The sequence below is a fragment of the Schistocerca cancellata genome, chromosome 2 (genome assembly GCF_023864275.1).
Source record: "Schistocerca cancellata isolate TAMUIC-IGC-003103 chromosome 2, iqSchCanc2.1, whole genome shotgun sequence".
Lineage (NCBI taxonomy): Eukaryota > Metazoa > Arthropoda > Insecta > Orthoptera > Acrididae > Schistocerca > Schistocerca cancellata.
This window is the reverse complement of record NC_064627.1, coordinates 495,667,953-495,689,266: the sequence shown is the minus strand read 5'-3', so window position 1 is coordinate 495,689,266 and position 21,314 is coordinate 495,667,953. Positions and strand designations below refer to the sequence as shown.

General features: G+C 37.2%; 1 protein-coding gene across 1 annotated transcript in view; it reads right to left on the bottom strand.

Moving 5' to 3' along the window:
• Positions 1–21,314, bottom strand: part of LOC126162030 (homogentisate 1,2-dioxygenase) — a 113,016-nt gene that overhangs the window by 58,782 nt on the left and 32,920 nt on the right. Inside the window, exons 2-4 of the mRNA XM_049918253.1 lie at positions 7,653–7,788; positions 3,939–4,069; positions 3,663–3,846 (exon numbers count right to left, since the gene is read on the bottom strand). Of these exons, the coding sequence (XP_049774210.1) occupies positions 3,663–3,846; positions 3,939–4,069; positions 7,653–7,788 (451 nt within the window). The remainder of the gene's footprint in view (positions 1–3,662; positions 3,847–3,938; positions 4,070–7,652; positions 7,789–21,314) is intronic.

Below are 21,314 nucleotides of genomic sequence, written 5' to 3'. Positions count from 1 at the left end.
TTCAAAACTTTTAGAGACAGGATTTTAATGGTGATGTGTGGGAGGGTAAGATTACACCATCCTGGTTTTATATTTCATCATGATGAAGCCCACCTGCACATGAAGAGAGTTTCTCTTGCATGTCTTCATGTTTGCCAAACCCTGCCTTGGCCAGCAGAGTCACCAGGTCTCTCCCCAGATGAGAATGTTTGGAGCATTATGGGCAAGGCCCTCCAACCAGGCCAGGATTTTGGTAATCTAATGTTCCAATTGGACAGAATTTGGCTTGATATACCTCAGGAGAACCTCCAATTACTCTATCAGTCAATGCCAAGCTGAATACTACTTGCATAAAGGCCATAGGTCAACCAATATGTTGCTGGCTTGCTCAATTTGTGAAGCTCTTTCTCTTGAATAAATCATCCAGTTTTTCTGAAACTGTAATAATCTGTTTGTCTGTACATGTACATCACATCTACCTGTTTCTGTCCCATTCAGATACGAGGGTAATCCCAAAAGTAAGGTGTCCTATTTTTTATAAGTACATAGACCTGTTTATTTCTAAAATGGTTTACATCAGTTTACAGCTTGAACACTAAGCTATTTTTCGACATAATCACCATTTCTGTTGATGCATTTTTGTAGATGCTGTGGCAGTTTTTGTATGCCCATGTCATACCAGCATGCCTCCATGCTGTTTAGAAAGTTATGAACCTCTTCTTTCACCTCATCGTTGGAGCTGAATCACTGGGACCACAATTAATGCCGATAGGTACTGTGAGACTCTGAAAAAACTCAAACGGGCAATTCAGAACTGGAGAAGAGGAATGTTGAGCAAAGGCATACACAATCTCCATGACAACGCTCACCCATACATTTCTCGGCAAACCGTTTCTCTCCTGCAACAGTTTCAGGGGAACATAATCACCCACCCACCCTATAGTCCTGACTTGGCAACCAGTGACTATCACCTGTTCTCTAGGTTAAAAGAACATTTGGCTGGAAAGTGATTCAGCTCTGACAACGAAGTGAAAGAAGAGGTTCATAAATTTATAAACAGCATGGCGGCAAGCTGGTATGACATGGGCATACAAAAACGGCCACAGCATCTACAAAAATGCATCGACAGAAATGGTGATTATGTCAAAATATAGCGAAATGTTTAAGCTGTTTACTGATGTAACCCATTGTAGAAATAAACAAGTCTATGTACTTACAAAGAAACAGGAGACCTTACTTTTAGGATTACCCTCATAATTCCTTCATGTTGCAACTTTTGTTTGTGTGTGTGTGTGTGTGTGTGTGTGTGTGTGTGTGTGTGTGTGTGTGATAAACTTCTCATGTTTATTCCATTGTCTTATGTACTTCTATTATAAATAACACATATATGTACATGTAATGGTGACATCCATACAGGGCAATTTGTCTCCGGATAAATAAATAAAACCAGTAATATAGTGCAGATGATACAGCAGTGGACCACTGGACTGCTATTGGATATTAGCTAGCGATACCAAATAAAGTAGATACAGATGAGAACAGTTATTTTTGTCTTAGCTTTATCATCTTTATGAAATGGAAAACATTTGCCCCTTCCTCCTTTAGCAGTCATAAGTGGCCAATATTTTCAGTATAATGTACAGTAATATTATTTAGCTGTGTTAATCTTTAGTATTATTTTAGCAAAGAAATAAAAGGTTAATGTAAGACCTACAATTTATTGCTACATGATATATTTGCCTTAACTTGTATTTACCTCAGAAGATACCATCAAACTGGAATGTACTATTTGTTCCGCTTTTCTTAATTTCTTTACTCCCTAGTTCTGAATCAACAGAATTCAGAAGTGTTTTATGTGTAGTCACTGTTATTATTATTCAAATCTGGCCTGGTGAGTACCATGTGAAACAGCTGATTTATGAGATGTATTTCTTTCAATTTTTTGGCTTCCCAGTATTTCTTCTTCCTCATTCTCTATTATTCTCTTCTTTCTTCTGTCCATTTCCCCACTTCTTCTTTTGTATTTTCTTCTGGAAACCCTTAACTTTTCTATTCTTTCCCTGAATTCATACCTGTTTTCTATGTCATTTTTATTCCCAACTCATGCAAATCTTTCTTGCTTCTGTAAACAATGAAATTTGGGTTTTTGGATTTTTGTCACATAAACTGAATATATTTTTTATATCAGGGTCTTGTTATCCATTGATTTTAAGTGGCCATAAAATTTTATCATTGTATTTATTATAATATCATTGTTTTCATGGACCTCCTTGTTGCTTTTGTTTCCAAATCCACTGACTGTATTTTAGACCCAAAATACTACAAATTATTCTTTTTTCTTTCTCTCAAAATTATTTAACTGTTGGCTGTGCTTATGGAGAGGCATTCTAAGGTATAAAGACACCTAGTTTTAATCACCATATTGTAATGCCAAGCTTTTGTATTAATAGACTAGGATTTTTTTTAAATTGTATGTGTACTTTGTTGTGTGCAATGCTACTGCAATGTTTCTGGCTGTTCACATTAGCTGCTTTGTCCAAAGCATTGATTGGACTATTTTTCCCAAGGAGGCCTAGTTAGATGAACTTTATTTTTCCATATTTTGATTCTATGTATTTAATGTATACTTTTTTTCAAACTAAATTTATAATACAGTTTTTTTTCTACCTTGTGGAGAATGTTCACCTGTTTCATAGCATTTTGTAGGTTCACTGCTAAGATTGCTAACTCACTATCAAAAGCTAAGAAACCAATTTCAAGGTTCTCTCTCTTCCTTCCAAGTTTCATTTTATTTATCATCTCTTCTTCTGTTCCTTTTCTCCATTTTTATACTACTTTCTTTTAAATTCAGATGAATAATAATGGACCCAATGCCTGGTTTAATTTTGAAAGATTTTCTTGTTTCATCTAAAAATTTAACTTTCGAAACAGTGTTAGTCAAAGTTTGACTGCAGTGGCTGTTACACAGTAAATATCACTTTTTATTGTCAGTCTGTTTATTCAGTCATTTCAAAATTAATAATGAAGTAATTCCTGTTCCATTGTGGACAACCTAAGACTCGCTAGAGCAGAAGGGTTACAAAAGGTAGTGAAACATGTGTCAATATTAGTTTTACTGATGCTTTATATAAAGTGAAAAGTGAAGTTTCCGTATTGTATTTGCACATGGTTTGTTGTATATGCAATTGTCATTCTCCTGGGCAGCTGTGTTAATGATGCAATGCCATAAAATGAAATGCAATACAATTACACTGAAAATAATGTGATGTACTGAATAGCAGATGATGTTGGAATTGCTGCGAATCATTGTTTACTCCAATGAGACAGGTATCAGTCACCTTCAAGTGTGAAGTTGAAAGCAAATGTCAGCATTTCCAGAATGCAGTACTGCACCACAATCACAATTTCTGTATCATAACAAATATTACGCCACTAAAATATAGTTTCTATTGATTGAAACCTAATATTTAGGTAACTGATATATTCAATCAAGTAAAGTTAAAATAAAGGATTTGTTCTCATTATTTGTTGTTAGATATCTCTGACTGACAAATCATGAAGAAAAATTGTGGAATGAATACTTAAAATTAATTTCCATCCATAAAGTCAAGTATAAACATGCAAAAAATCAGTTAAAAAAAATGAATAAAATAAATCGTGTAATGATAATCAAATGTACCCACCCAGAAGAAAATCTCCATCTGAATTATAAAAGCATTTGTTTCCCATTGATTTGTTACATAGATATACATGTATAGCTATTCCATGTCTTGTTAGAGGATCACCAGCTCCACAGACTGTATGAAGACCTTCAACAAAATCAACTTGTTCATCATCACTTGGCAAATCAAATGGTAGCCATCTCATCTGAAAGTTTTATTTCAAAAGTAAGCAAAATTTTACACTCTCAAAAACCACTGAACATTGATATGTATACAGAATTTTGTTTCATGCCATACCTGGTTTGGGTTTGGTGGATTTTCATTCCAATTATTCCCAAAGTGTTTTTTTGCAAATGGTTGAAAGGGTTCATGTATGACTGATGGCCGGATACGATATAACCAAGATCTCTTATTTCCTTCTCTTGGAGCTGTTTTAACAATACGATAGTGGGTCAATAATTAGTGGGAAGAGATTACAAGATATCTGAGAATGTAAAATATTTTGAAATTCCTGCTGAGTATAGAGTGAACATAAACACTTAAAATACTGTTAGAATTTTATGGCAGTTTTATCTACATAAGATGGTTTTATCACAACTATTATTTATTAGGATTTTATTTTAACTGTTTGGGTATCAGAATTAAATATCAATAAAAACAAAAAAAGCTACAAACAACACTCTATCTGTCCCGTTCTTGTCAAATTAGATCTGGAAGTATGTAAATGGCTATATACAAGGTGAGTCACCTAACATTACTGCTGGATATATTTCGTAAACCACATCAAATACTGACGAATCGATTCCACAGACCGAATGTGAGGAGCGGGGCTAGTGTAATTGGTTAATACAAACCACAAAAAAGTGCACAGAAGTATGTTTTTCAACACAAACCTACGTTTTTTTAAATGGAACCCTGTTAATTTTATTAGCACATCTGAACATATAAACAAATACATAATCAGTGCTGTTTGTTGCATTGTAAAATGTTAATTACATCCGGAGGTATTGTAACCTAAAGTTGACGCTTAAGTACCACTCCTCCGCTGTTCGATCGTGTGTATCGGAGAGCACCAAATTACGTAGGGATCCAAAGGGAACGGTGATGGACCTTAGGTACAGAAGAGACTGGAACAGCACATTAGTCCACATGCTAACACCTTTTTATTGGTCTTTTTCACTGACGCACATGTACATTACCCTGAGGGGTGAGGTACATGTACATACGTGGTTTCCGTTTTCAATTACGGAGTGGAATAGAGTGTGTCCTGACATGTCAGGCCAATAGATGTTCAATGTGGTGGCCATCATTTGCTGCACACAATTGCAATCTCTGGCATATTGAATGTCGTACACGCCGCAGTACATCTGGTGTAATGTCGCCGCAGGCTGCCACAATACGTTGTTTCATATCCTCTGGGGTTGTAGGCACATCACGGTACACATTCTCCTTTAACGTACCCCACAGAAAGGAGTCCAGAGGTGTAAGATCAGGAGAATGGGCTGGCCAATTTATGCATCCTCCACGTCCTATGAAATGCCCATTGAACATCCTGTCAAGGGTCAACCTAGTGTTAATTGCGGAATGTGCAGGTGCACCATCATGCTGATCCCACATATGTCGACGCGTTTCCAGTGGGACATTTTCGAGCAATGTTGCAGATCGTTCTGTAGAAACGTGATGTATGTTGCAGCTGTTTGGGCCCCTGCAATGAAGTGAGGACCAATGAGGTGGTCGCCAATGATTCCGCACCATACATTTACAGTCCACGGTCGCTGTCGCTCTACCTGTCTGAGCCAGCAAGGATTGTCCACGGACCAGTAATGCATGTTCCGTAGATTCACTGCCCCGTGGTTTGTGAAATCCACTTCATCGGTAAACAGGTAGAACTGCAACGCATTCTCTGTTAATGCCCATTGACAGAATTGCACTCTATGATTAAAGTCATCACCATGTAATTGCTGATGTAGCGACACATGAAACGGGTGAAAGTGGTGACGATGCAGTATGCGCATGACACTACTTTGACTCGGTCCACCGGCTCTCGCAATGTCCCATGTACTCATGTGTGGGCTCGTGGCAACAGCAGCTAACACACCAACTGCACCCGCTTCTCCTGTGACGGGCCTGTTACAGACCCATTTGCGTGCTACGACCATATCTGTTGCATACAGTTGGCGGTAGATGTTTTGCAATGAGCAGCACGTTGGATCCTCTCTGTCTGGGTACCGTTCTGCATACACCCTGTAGGCTTCAGCTGCATTTCGTTGACACTCGCCATAGATGAGTATCATCTCCGCCTTTTCAGAGTTCGAATACACCGTGGTTACAGTTCCTACAACACTACACTATCACAGACGTCTGGTAACACGGTGTACTACAGTTGGTCTGCGTGTGGAGACGAATGCAGAATAACAATAGCAGCAAGCGCTACATGCGGACACTGCGACAGCTAGACCAAACCACAGCAGTGCACTACAGCCACACTCGTAAACACGGCCGTCATTGTAAACATGTCCCTGCAGATGCTGCTCGCCGACCATGGCCCGTGTTTGTTACAACACGCAACTGGACGTCGGAGGTTTCAAGCGTCAACTTTAGGTTACAATATCTCTGGATGTAATTAACATTTTACAATGCAACAAACGGCACTGATTATGTATTTGTTTATATGTTCAGATGTGCTAACAAAACTAACGGGGTTCCATTTAAAAAAAAATGTAGGTTTGTGTTAAAAAACATACTTCCGTGCATTTTTGTATGGTTTGTATTAAACAATTACACTAGCCCCTCTCCTCACGTTCTGTCTGTGGAATTGGTTCATCAGTATTTGATGTGGTTTACGAAATATATCCAGTGGTAACATTAGGTGACTCACCCTGTATATATGAATTATGTTTTTTGTTCTTAAACTCTAATACCATGACCAGTCCAATATATTTGTAAAAGCGACCCACAAATCAGTAAAACTACTACTACTGCTACTATAAAAGTGAGTCACAAATGAAAAAAACTGCTACTACTACTATCACCACTACTACTATGTCATTTGTATGTTAATAAGAAACTTTAGCCGAGATTATGAAGTTGATGTAAGTCAGTCTATAGGTTAATAATACAAACATAATAATGGCAGTACTTGTAATCTCTCAGGTCATATCTGAGCTGTCCACTACTCTCCATCTACGTATCTTATAAGTTCTCCCCCACAAAATGTTTGCATTCTATTAATATCTTTAGTGATTTTCCAGCTTTGGCATTTCATGTGTAAAGGTAACAACTAATCAAGTAGAAAAAGCACTGAATCTTTGAAATGTATATAAATAAGACTGAGAACTATGATAGCTTTCTGATGAATCCTTTTTTTATGATAAAGCACACATATGCACACATGTGCACATGCAGTCCCTCCCCTCTGCACCACCCTCCTCATGCACACAGGAGTGGGGAGTGGCACCACAAAATTTGACTGTCCCCATCCAATTTCTCATCATTATTAAAATACCATCCGTACATTTGTAGAACATCTTCTTAATTGTTGCAGGACTGTCACCTCTGGAAGAAAGAATGGTGTTGAAAGTATCACATTTAAGGTCCTCTCGAGCAGAATAAATGCTGATAGTAGCCAACCCAACATATTAAAACAGTGTTTTGGGTTGTCAGGCAAAATGAAGATGTAAGCTGGGCACTGGGATGTACCTTGATGAATTGTTAGCAGAATGCAACCTTCAAAAGGCGAAAACCTGGATAGCATAATGGGACATATTTTTAACCCATCCAGTTGTCTAAACTAACAAACAATTAACTATTGAGTAACACTCTCTGACTTGAAATTCTACTCAGTTCAAAATCAAAGTGATTGTTAATTCAATATTTTATGTTTAGAGGGGCAAGAAGCCTGAATCACATGAACAATGCTTTCAAAATCCCTACCATGATCAAATTTTTTATAATGTAACTTCATTACTACATAAATCTACTAAATATTTTAAGCAGAAGTGTATGAGATACCTGTAAATGCAGAGCCAGATAACTGTTCTGCATACAGTCCATAAGGACACTTCTGAGGACTGTTTTGCCCATGTGGCAGGGCTCCTGGACACCTTGGATCTTCAGAGGTGAATTCACTGCCAAAGCCAGTTAAGTACTGTAACAGTTGACAGTATTACATTAACGTTGGAAACAATATCATATGTTTTTGAGACCATAAAGCATACATCATAACATTGCATAAACATTAACACATTGACTGCCATGTCCAAAATAAGTAAACTGCTCCCAGACGCCATGTCAAGCAGGTCATACAGTCTGATTCATCATCTAATTTGTAGTCAGTTTTTTCTTGGTGGTAAAATGGAGCCTGCAAGTTATCTTAAAATTGGTGTACAGAGTAAAAAATGCAGCTAAGACACCAACAATGAGGGAACTCATCATCAACACTTAGTCAACAGCTTGTGCATTTCAAGCATGTTTGACAGTATGATCCGTGTAAGGACATGCTGCATCATTAGTTGTTCAGTCTTCATTGTGGATGGTTCACTGACATTTATTATTATCTGTGTTCAATTTTCCCCATTAAGTAGCTAGTAAGAAGAGGAAACTAAGTGATGCAGAACTTGAACAGCAAGCCGACATGAATGAATCGAATCAGACATGTTTATGGATAAATTCTCTGATGATGGAAGTCTCTACAAACCATCTTCAAGTGAGCATTCAAGTGAGGATTCAAATGCAGAAAACAGTGAATGCAATGAAGAAGATCAGTAAGTTGTTCCAATAGCAGGCACTATGAATAAAAGTGATGAGTGGAGTGACATATCAGGATCCACAAGTATTTGTGTTAAGTGAGGATGTATGATTGAAATTAGACTCACAAAATTTTGGCATCAATGCACTTTTTCATTTTTAAATTTTTTTTCTGAAGAGTTGCTAATGTTATTACATCAGCAAGCAAATCTAAATGTGAATGAGGAAGCAGGAAAATGTGGGAGGAGATGATTCAGCCAGGCTCCTGAGATGGAGGGGTACAAATGTTGTGAAAATGAAAGTATTTCTGGGAATGTTGTTGCAAATGGGACCTAGTTGTTTTCCATTGGCAGAACATAGCCGGAGTACAAGTCTTTTTTACAGTATCACATTCTGGATATCTTTTATGAGCAGAAACAGATACCAGCTGTTATTGAGACATCAATGCTTCTCAGACACCTCATTGCAATCCAATCACTGATTCTACAAAATTAGACCAGAGTTGGACCATTTCAGTAACATCATGAGCAATAATTATGATCCAGACAAGAATCTCTGCATTGACAGGTCAATGATTATGTGGCGCAGCCATCTGTTTCTCAGGCAGTATATCAAGAACAAGAAACACAAATATGATGTGAAACTTTATCAGTTCTGTGAATCTAATGGTGTGATTGTCAAAATAAAAATCTGCTGTGGCAAGTCACAGGATCGATGATGCATCTGAAGTTGTTTTACACCTGATGGAAGTTTTCTTGAACAAAGGATATGTGTTTCATATGGGCAATTTTTATAATTCTCTATCACTTACAAAACTGTTCTTCTCTTACAAAAGCTACATGTGTGGAACATTACATAATGATAGAAAGGAAGGCCCAAAATCGTTAGTTACTATGAAACAGAAGAATGGTCAGGTGTTGTTGTTGTTGTTGTGGTCTTCAGTCCTGAGACTGGTTTGATGCAGCTCTCCATGCTACTCTATCCTGTGCAAGCTTCTTCATCTCCCAGTACCTACTGCAACCTACATCCTTCAGAATCTGCTTAGTGTATTCATCTCTTGGTCTCCCCCTACGATTTTTACCCTCCATGCTGCCTTCCAATACTAAATTGGTGATCCCTTGATGCCTCAGAACATGTCCTACCAACCGATCCCTTCTTCTGGTCAAGTTGTGCCACAAACTTCTCTTCTCCCCAATCCTATTCAATACTTCCTCATTAGTTATGTGATCTACCCACCTTATCTTCAGCATTCTGCTGTAGCACCACATTTCGAAAGCTTCTATTCTCTTCTTGTCCAAACTATTTACCGTCCATGTTTCACTTCCATACATGGCTACACTCCATACAAATACTTTCAGAAATGACTTCCTGACACTTAAATCTATACTCGATGTTAACAAATTTCTCTTCTTCAGAAATGCTTTCCTTGCCATTGCCAGTCTACATTTTATATCCTCTCTACTTCGACCATCATCAGTTATTTTGCTCCCCAAATAGCAAAACTCCTTTACTACTTTAAGTGTCTCATTTCCTAACCTAATACCCTCAGCATCACCCGATTTAATTCGACTACATTCCATTATCCTCGTTTTGCTCTTGTTGATGTCCATCTTATATCCTCCCTTCAAGATACCATCCATTCCATTCAACTGCTCTTCCAAGTCCTTTGCTGTCTCTGACAGAATTACAATGTCATCGGCAAACCTCAAAGTTTTTATTTCTTCTCCATGGATTTTAATACCTACTCCGAAATTTTCTTTTGTTTCCTTTACTGCTTGCTCAATATACAGATTGAATAACATCGGGGAGAGGCTACAACCCTGTCTTACTCCCTTCCCCACCGCTGCTTCCCTTTCATGTCCCTCGACTCTTATAACAGCCATCTGGTTTCTGTACAAATTGTAAATAGCCTTTCGCTCCCTGTATTTTACCCCTGCCACCTTTAGAATTTGAAAGAGAGTATTCCAGTCAACATTGTCAAAAGCTTTCTCTAAGTCTACAAATGCTAGAAACGTAGGTTTGCCTTTCCTTAATCTTTCTTCTAAGATAAGTCGTAAGGTCAGTATTGCCTCACGTGTTCCAGTATTTCTACGGAATCCAAACTGATCTTCCCCGAGGTTGGCTTCTACTAGTTTTTCCATTCGTCTGTAAAGAATTCGTGTTAGTATTTTGCAGCTGTGGCTTATTAAACTGATTGTTCGGTAATTTTCACATCTGTCAACACCTGCTTTCTTTGGGATTGGAATTATTATATTCTTCTTGAAGTCTGAGGGTATTTCACCTGTCTCATACATCTTGCTGAACAGATGGTAGAGTTTTGTCAGGACTGGCTCTCCCAAGGCCGTCAGTAGTTCCAATGGAATGTTGTCTACTCCGGGGGCCTTGTTTCGACTCAGGTCTTTCAGTGCTCTGTCAAACTCATCACGCAGTATTGTATCTCCCATTTCATCTTCATCTACATCCTCTTCCATTTCCATAATATTGTCCTCAAGTACATCGCCCTTGTATAGACCCTCTATATACTCCTTCCACCTTTCTGCTTTCCCTTCTTTGCTTAGAACTGGGTTTCCATCTGAGCTCTTGATGTTCATACAAGTGGTTCTCTTATCTCCAAAGGTCTCTTTAATTTTCCTGTAGGCAGTATCTATCTTACCCCTAGTGAGGAAAGGTGGTCAGGTGGTATGGAAGAGAAATGATAAGGCTGTCGTTTGCAAATTGTAGGACAAAAAGGAAGTCCTCGCCATTTCTAATAGGCACTGTGCCAAAATGTTGGAAGTTCACAGTTGGAACGCCAAAGTTGCCTTGAAACCAAAGATAGTCAAAGATTACAACAATGGCATGGCAGGTGTTGATCAGTCAGATCAAATGCTGTAGTATTATTCAGTACTGTGAAAACTACTGGATGGCCAAAGTAGCTTCCTCTAAATGTAATGAAAATTTTTCTCCAGAGTGCCCACTGTTTTTATAATCAAACAACTGAATGTTGTATCAAGTCTCTAGCTTTTAGAGAAAAATTTATTTATGCATTGACAGGAGATAAGATGCCAGACATCCACAAGAAAATCAGAATGGATGACAGCTTGCATTATTTAGTGGAAATACTCACCACTGAGAAAAAAGTGTGGCCATCAAAGCCATGCAGAGTGTGCAGGCAACAAAAGAAATGCCATGAATCACAGTACTTTTGTCCCAGTTGTTAAGAAAAATTGGCGCTTTGCCTGAAAGAATGGTTCAAGATATATCATAAAAAACTTTATTTTCATTGCCATTAACAACATAAGGATTCATTTTGCAGCTACAGCTATTAAATTTTGTATGTGCTTTGCTGTTAGTTTATTCCAAGTGTTATAATAAAAATTCTGTTCCACAGTGCCCTGATGCTTTCCTACACCTGTCCCTGATGCTGAAGGCCTGTTAGATTGCACATATTTGCTACACATGTTTTTGTATCTGGCTTTATTCAGACACCAATTTCCTATGAGTTTAATGCATAGGGGATGCCAGTGGCCAGGTTGTCAGGCAAGTGATTACTCATAGTTGGGAGCCAGTGTGTTAAATTAATGAAATAATAATGCATGTAGTATACCTTGGACAATTAACTTGTATTTAAAGGAATTATGGTGGCACTTCAAAAAGTTGATTTGTATGCTAACGTCTTTTTAGGTCTCAGATTTGTAGTTTCTTATTTGTTTATTTGTATGGCCAGGCAACTATAAATCTGTATTTTCCTCCTGATTCCTTTTTCTTTATTTTGACTGTTCCTTTTTTTATATTTTATAGTTACAGGAGCCAAAGTTACACTTGTACCAAAATGTTTTCCCAAATGCCAGTTTATTCAACAATTTCTGTGGAAACTGCAACATTGAGAACAAACATGTTACTGAAATGAACTTTATACTACAGATTAAGTACAGCACAATACCAGTGTGATCAGGATTTCAGAAGTATACTTTAATTTTAGCCTCAAGTGTTATATATGATATGAAGCTCACATGCTGAAATGATTGCCTTGAAATATTGTCGTGGTTGTAACGGGACATCCTCCTCTAGCATTACCTTTCCTCAACAGTAGCTGTTGATACCAGTATTATTTTTTGAATTTTGGACAGGTCAGTATTATCTCAGCTGCTTTCCTGAAACCATTTGTATTATTTTGTACACAGTGTGTTATATTTGAAGCTAAAATTTATGGAAAGGAATTACTTTATAAAATATTTTAGTCTTGATGTTATACTTGATAAGTACTAGTACTGAATGTACAGTCTCGAGATTATTTTTTTAGAAACATTTGAAATTACAAATTATTGGCACACTTGAGATTTCTGTTCTTAATTGCACAATTCTGTGCTGTTTACTATTATTATTATTATTTTTGATTCTTCCCATTTAAAGAGGGCGTTTGTACTTGAATTCCTTTATGATGATTGTTTATGTTTTTTATTCATTGTACTGTTTACTATATTCATTTATGGATTCATTAATGGAATAATAGTCAAAATTAAAATGTAATGGAAACTAGTTCAAATTCATTTGTTAAGAAAAATTGTAAACCTTTGGCATATTGTCATTTCCACAGAGTATCCATAGTCGTAAGCGTGCCTTTGACATAATCGGACATAGTTTTGTATTTCTGTGCGAACAATGTAATTTCAGCTTTGTTAATGTGAAAAATCAAAATACTGTATGATATACTAAAATTTGAGATAATTAATTTATGTAAAAAAATTACTGCAACAACAATCTTCAGATTTATTTAGTTCAAACCAACCGTGAGGATGTGATGTGAGATTTTTAGCTTCAAGAATCAGGCCCCTAGACAAGAAGAACTGGAGCCATCTCAACATGAAAAGCTAAGTACAGGGCTATTACAAATGATTGAAGCGATTTCATAAATTCACTGTAGCTCCATTCATTGACCTATGGTCACAACACACTACAGATACGTAGAAAAACTCATAAAGTTTTGTTCGGCTGAAGCCGTACTTCAGGTTTCTGCCGTCAGAGCGCTCGAGAGCGCAGTGAGACAAAATGGCGACAGGAGCCAAGAAAGCGTATGTCGTGCTTGAAATGCAATCACATCAGTCAGTCACAACAGTGCAACGACACTTCAGGATGAAGTTCAACAAAGATCCACCAACTGCTAACTCCATTCAGCGATGGTATGCGCAGTTTAAAGCTTCTGGATGCGTCTGTAAGGGAAATCAACGGGTCGGCCTGCAGTGAGCGAAGAAACGGTTGAACGTGTGCGGGCAAGTTTCACGCGTAGCCCGCGGAAAATTGGCTCATGCCACAACTGGAGACCGACAGCACCGACTTCATCTTTCAACAGGATGGTGCTCCACCCCACTTCCATCATGATGTTCGGCATTTCTTAAACAGGAGATTGGAAAACCGATGGATCAGTCGTGGTGGAGATCACGATCAGCAATTCCTGTCATGGCCTCCACGCTCTCCCGACTTAACCCCATGCGATTTCTTTCTGTGGGGTTATGCGAAAGATTCAGTATTTAAACCTCCTCTACCAAGGAACGTGCCAGAACTGCGAGCTCACATCAACAATGTTTTCGAACTCATTGATGGGGGCATGCTGCGCCGAGTGTGGGAGGAACTAGATTATCGGCTTGATGTCTGCTAAATCACTAAAGGGGCACTTATCGAACATTTGTGAATGCCTAAAAAAACTTTTTGAGTTTTTGTATGTGTGTGCAAAGCATTGTGAAAATATCTGAAATAATAAAGTTATTGTAGAGTTATGAAATCGCTTCAATCATTTGTAATAACCCTGTAAATGTGAAAGTCTATGATTAATTGACTAATAATGAAATTTTGTATGTTGCAGAAATTATTATATTTCTTTGATTTTTGAAATATATGTATGAATAAATTTTCAATCACATGTAACAAAACTGAAGGCTACCCAGCAAAGGATCTTTTTACCAACAGTGATGATGTACTACCAATAATGATAGACCATATTGAATGAAAGTGAAGAGAACCTTACAACTACAACCAGGGGCATTGAAAAGGAAAGATAAGTACAAATTATTTGTGAAGTTGATTCATTTGTGGACTTGTGTGCTTGTCGACAAAATGAACAGGGATGAAAACAAAAGCGAGGTAGAAATGAAAGCTGCAAGATCCAGTCAGGACATGTCTGAGGCGAGTAAAATCTTAGTCAGTAAAGAAACAGTAAATACTGATGTTTTGCACTTAATTTTGGCAAAACTAGAGGAAATGAAGATGGATAACAATAACAAATTTAGTGCAGTCAATGATCAGTTAACTCAAATGAGAACAGACAATGATTGTAAATTTACTTCACTACAAAGACAATTAAGAAACATGAAACTGCAAAAAACAGTCAAATGCACAGGGTACGAGATCGGACACGTCAACATAGTAATCAAATTTCAGAGTTAAAAAATGGGTTGTCAGAGGAGTTAAAAAGTGTGAATGAAGAAATTGATATTTCAGAAAATAATTTACTTTTTTAGAAAATGAGCTTATAGTTGAGTCAGCAAAACATTCAAAGAATTTTGATGACATCAGAGTTGAACAGAAGGCTGTAGTGCAAAAACTGTGTGAATTGGGAGCTACCACCCAACAAAATGTCACCCACCCAACAAAATGTCACCAATTTAAACAAAAAAAAATTAAATATGTGAACTAATGTGACTGTTTTAGATCAAAGAATTTCAGCAGTTCAGAAAAGTTGTATTAACAAAAATACTCCTATCAAAAGTTTTCCATCAGATAATTTACTTCCAGTGGATTTTCTGCACCCCTATGGAGATCGGTTTGTGTCGGGCATCTAAGACAATCAAAAAATTAAATTTGTTAAAATATTTCTAGAAGGTGAAGCTCTGTCATTGGTATATTTAATTTTAAGTCAGTGAGAAAAATATCAAAGATTTGAGAAAAATTTTTTAAATAAATTTTGGTTGGAAGCAGAAGGGGGGAGAATCAAAAGTGAATTTTGAATGGTCCTAATTATAGGAATAGGCACAGCACTTTGAAAGAGTTTTGTGAGAACCAACTTAAAAAATTAGCACATCTTGACAAACCATTTTATGAAATGGCCTTGATTGATGCACTTAAAAGAACATTACCAGAAAGATTGCAGTGGGATTTGATACCCGGACCTGAAGATTGTCTTGAACAATTTTTACTATGTGTTGACAGGCTGGATAGGGCAATAGAAAGAAGCAAGTACCATAATAATGGTAATGATAGAAATCACAATGGGAGTAATCACAGAAACAGAGATAATGGTAACTTCCACCAGGATCAAAGTGTCAATAGAGCGAGAAATTCTGAACAGTGGCAGGATAGGAATGATGGGAATAACCAAGAGCTTTTTAATAGAAGAAATAGTCACAGAAATAACTACTCAGGAAACAGCAGTTTGCCTCAATGAAGCTCAACAGTTTTGGGGTGAGGAACATAACAAGCACAGGACCACTATACTTGCAATTGTACAGTGATAACATTGTTAATGATATGGCACAGGTACCCGAAAGAGAAAGAATATCAGATTTCTCATTTATGTTTTGATCAAAAGTTTTAGGATACCATGTTTGATTATGGTGATGTAAGTGTTAATCACAAACCAGAATGTGAGAGTAGTGAGAATGTTGATGTAATATGTACTAATGATTTCTTCTCTTGGGCACAAAACAGTGTTGTTGATGTATGTAAATCAAGTAATGAATGTATTGGATCTGAACTAGGTGGTACTTTTGCTGTAGATGTGAATGAGAGCTGTGAAGTAACTGAGGTTTGTAAGTCTGAGACTGGTGGCTTATTGCAAATGAGTGTAGGTGAGGTAAGTCACTTTGATGGAGATGAGACCTGTATTGTTCATTGATCTTGTGGATGAAGTAATTTTGGAGGAATTTGCTGATGATGAGTATCAGATATTTGTGGAGTTTAAGAATAATGAAGTTTCAAAGTTATATGTAAATCATGTTGATAATACAGGTAAGGTAAGTGATGTATGTGATGAAAGTGAGGGTCATGGAATACCAGTCCAGTTAAAACAGTTTTTCATTGAAGTCTTGCAGAGTAATGATCCAAACAATAAAAGTGAGGTATTTGTGAGCCTGGAGAATAATGATGAAAACTTTTTGAACTTTGTTTTGGACCCGATCGATGATAACTTAGATAAAGGTGTATTCTGGAATAAGTTAGCTGTGGTTAGTAGAATTTGTATCCAAATGGTTGAATGAAGCATAAGAGGATCTAATCAGGAAGTGTAATTTTGACAGTAACATGTTTTGTGAACCTTCTGAAACAAGTGATGTTAGTTGTGCCATGGAATCTATTAATTGTGTTCAATCTTTAACTGACAACATGGATAATCAAAGTAATGATATAATAGCTGTAAAGTTTATAAAACCATGGGAAGACTATGTAGATGGAGCATTTGATGAAATTTAAAGTGATATTTTGCATGAAGTGTCAGACAACAGAGAGAATGATACATATTTTGGATGTTCTTAAATTAAAATTAAGACTAATGAGTGGGATGGGAACTGTTTGATTGATACAGGTAGCCCAATTTGTGATATACAGGGTGATTCAAAAAGAATACCACAACTTTAAAAATGTGTATTTAATGAAAGAAACATAATATAACCTTCTGTTATACATCATTACAAAGAGTATTTAAAAAGGTTTTTTTTTTTCACTCAAAAACAAGTTCAGAGATGTTCAATATGGCCCCCTCCAGACACTCGAGCAATATCAACCCGATACTCCAACTCGTTCCACACTCTCTGTAGCATATCAGGCGTAACAGTTTGGATAGCTGCTGTTATTTCTCGTTTCAAATCATCAATGGTGGCTGGGAGAGGTGGCCAAAACACCATATCCTTAACATACCCCCATAAGAAAAAATCGCAGGGGGTAAGATCAGGGCTTCTTGGAGGCCAGTGATGAAGTGCTCTGTCACGGGCTGCCTGGCGGCCGATCCATCGCCTCGGGTAGTTGACGTTCAGGTTTCATAACTAACCTTTTTCGTAGGACTCTCCATACAGTTGATTGTGGAATTTGCAGCTCTCTGCTAGCTCTGCGAGTCGATTTTCCTGGGCTGCGAACAAATGCTTGCTGGATGCGTGCTACATTTTCATCACTCGTTCTTGGCCGTCCAGAACTTTACCCTTTGCACAAACACCCATTCTCTGTAAACTGTTTATACCAATGTTTAATACACCACCTATCAGGAGGTTTAACACCATACTTCGTTCGAAATGCACGCTGAACAACTGTCGTCGATTCACTTCTGCCGTAATCAATAACACAAAAAGCTTTCTGTTGAGCGGTCGCCATCTTAGCATCAACTGACGCTGACGCCTAGTCAACAGCGCCTCAAGCAAACAAATGTACAACTAAATGAAACTTTATAGCTCCCTTAATTCGCTGACAGATAGTGCTTAGCTCTGCCTTTTGTCGTTGCAGAGTTTTAAATTTCTAAAGTTGTGGTATTCTTTTTGAATCACCCTGTATATGAACATTTCAGAGACAAGCTCAAATATAATAAGAATTTTGTGGAAAGGCCCACTGTTGGTGTAAAAATAAGAGCAGCAGCAGGTGAACAAGGCAAATTTGTAAAATCTCAGGTACTTTTAACTTTTAGTATAGGAGACAAGACCTTTGAACATGGATGCTTAGTGATCCCTAGCCTGGAAGTAAATATAATTCTCAGTATGGATTGGATAGTGACAGTTGAGGCTTTCTTTGGATGGAGTGCTAAAGAATTGTTTAGTTTGGAACCTAAAAGTAGTATGTATGTGAAAACTAATTTCTTTATTTTAAACTGTGGGAAAAGTTGTAACTATTTGCAAAACATTGTGAACCAAGGTGAGTACCAGATGTTGTATGACAATATAAATTTTGATGAGACTGAGGATCAGAATTTTGGAAGTATGGTAGATTCTAAAATAAGGGAAGCTTAAAACTCTTAATGACCAGCAAAAGGAACTACTTAGGAATTTGTTATTGGAGTTTAGAAATGTGTTCACTGACAGACCAGGGAAAATGAAAGTCTATCAGTGCATGCTTTACCTTAGAGATTGTCAACCTTTTGGAGAAGGAAAGATGTAGAGAAAGAAATCCAGAAAATGGAAATGTGGGGAGTAATTGAGAGAAGTAGGACTGCTATAATAATCCTTTGGTTGTGGTAAGTAAGAGGAATGGTGGAGTGAGAATTGTTTTGGACTCTAGACATCTTAGTAAGTTTCTTATTAGAAAGAATGACCATCCTGAGAAAATGGATGAGCTGTTACACAAATTTGATTACATAAAATTAATGAGTAGTGGACTTGATCTCTAGATTTCATGATTCCACTTGAAATTAATTCTGTAAAGTACTGGTATACAGCATTTTTATATGGAGGAAAGTGTTTTCAACACTGTGTGGTGCCATTTGGGCTAAATGTATCTGTTTTTGAATTTGTAAGAGCTCTGGATTCTGTCTTGGGAAGTGAAGTGACTTCAAAATATTGTGTATGTTGATGACATTTTGGTCACTGAAAAGATTTTAGAACAACATTAGGATTTGTTAAGAGATTTGTTTTCAAAATTGGAATCAGGAGATATGACTTTGAAAATAGGTAAGTGTAAATTTGATGTGGAAGAAGTAAAATTTTTAGGACATGTTATATCTGAAAGAGAAATTGCAAATGATAAAGAGAAACTTGATTATATAAATAATTTTCCTGCTCCTTACAACAAAAAACAGCTTAAATCATTTTTGGGTTAACAGGGTTCTATAGGAAATTTTGTAGTAGCCAAGCTTTGAATGCTTTATGCCTGTGTGAACTTTTGAAGAAGAATTCTGTTTGGGATTGGAATTTGGAATGTCAGTATGCTTTCAAGGAGATCATAGGACAGTTGTGTCGAAGTCAGATATTGCTCAGACTGGATTTGTCTCTTCCTTTTTGTATTATGACAGACAGCAGTAATGTTGGTTTGGGTGCTCATTTATTTCAGGTGGTTGAAGTTGAAGGTGTTATTGAACATAGATGTCTTGCATTTTCTAGTAGAGTATTCCAGAAGCATCAAAAGACATACACTGTAACTGAGGAAGAACTTTTGGCTGTACATTGGGCATTCAATAAGTTTAAAAATTATTTACTAGCTCACAAAGGCATCATCTATACTGATCACAAAGCATTATACTATCTGCAGAAGAGTAAGCTGTACCATAACAGAATTACTCATTGGTTTTTGTTTTTATAGCAGTTCAGTTATTAAATCAGATACATTAGGGGCACAGACAATGTTGTTGCTAATGCTTTGTCTATGCTACCTTAAGGGGGTGACTCTTCAAATAACTATGGAGAAGGGAGAAAGAATTTAAAATTATGTACTTGAGAGGCGTAGACTGGCAATGGCAAGGAAAGCGTTTCTGAAGAAGAAAAATTGTTAACATTGAGTATAGATTTAAATGTCAGGAAGTCGTTTCTGAAAGTATTTGTATGGAGTGTAGCCATGTATGGAAGTGAAACATGGATGATAAATAGTTTGGACAAGAAGAGAATAGAAGCTTTCAAAATGTGGTGCTACAGAAAAATGCTGAAGATTAGATGGGTAGATCACATAACTAATGAGGAGGTATTGAATAGAATTGGGGAGAAGAGGAGCTTGTGGCACAACTTGACTAGAAGAAGGGATTGGTTGGTAGGACATGTTCTGAGACATCTGGCGATCACCAATTTAGTATTGGAGGGCAGCGTGGAGGGTAAAAATCGTAGAGGGAGACCAAGAGATGAATACACTAAGCAGATTCAGAAGGATGTAGGCTGCAGTAGGTACTGGGAGATGAAGAAGCTTGCACAGGATAGAGTAACATGGAGAGCTGCATCAAACCAGTCTCAGGACTGAAGACCACAACAACAACAACAACAACACTTGAGAGGCACGAAAGAGGAAAAAGAGATCTTGAAAATTTGCAAAGACATCCACAGGTATAAAAATCATGATCGAAATTGGAAATAGGTTAAGAGCATGTTGGGTAAGAAAGGAGGAGAAAAGACTTAACAATATTATAAGGTACATAAGGATATTTTATTCAGGAGATATAAGACTGACTCAGATGACTGGAAACTATATTGGTCGGAGCAATGTATTGATACTTTAATTCCTTATACACATGAGAGTTTTGGTCACTGTTGATCAACCAACTGTATACAAAAGATTCAGGAAAACATCTTTTATAACATAGGAAGGAGAGTCAAGAAGAAGAATGCTGGCTGTGACAGATGTCAAATAGTGAACAAAAGTAACCAAACAAGCAGAGGTCAAATGCAAAACATACTGCCTAATAGTAACCTAGACCTCATGTCTGTGGATCTCTATGGACTTTTTCCTAAGTCTAAGAATGGATTCTGTTATGTTTTTGTGGTGGTTGATGCATTTTTGTAGTTCATAAAGCTGTTTCCTCTTAAGAAACCTACCAGTAAGCAAATCTTTCAAAGTTTCTAAATACATATTTTCATCTGATGGGTACTCCTAAAACAATTTCATCTGACAATGGTTCTCAATTTACATCATAAGCTTGGAAAGACTTGGCTGATCATGCAAAAGTAAGGCATATTCTAACCCCTATGTACCATCTGTCGAGTAAGCCTGCAGAAAGATATATGAGAGAAATTGGAAGATTGTTGAGAACATCTTTTAATAATAATTATACCAGTTGGATGTATTACGTCACTGATTTTGAGGATTTTATGAAGAGCTTACAACATTCTTCAGCAGGTTTTTCATCATTTGAAGTCATGTTTAGTTGCAGACCAGCTAACTGTGTTTCTGAGAATGTCACCGCAATAGAGAGAGAAGAGTGTGTCAGGGAGATGATGGAAAAGCAGGGGGATAGGAGAAAGCAGAGACATGACGATGAAGGCAGATTTTCTAAGTTTGATGTAG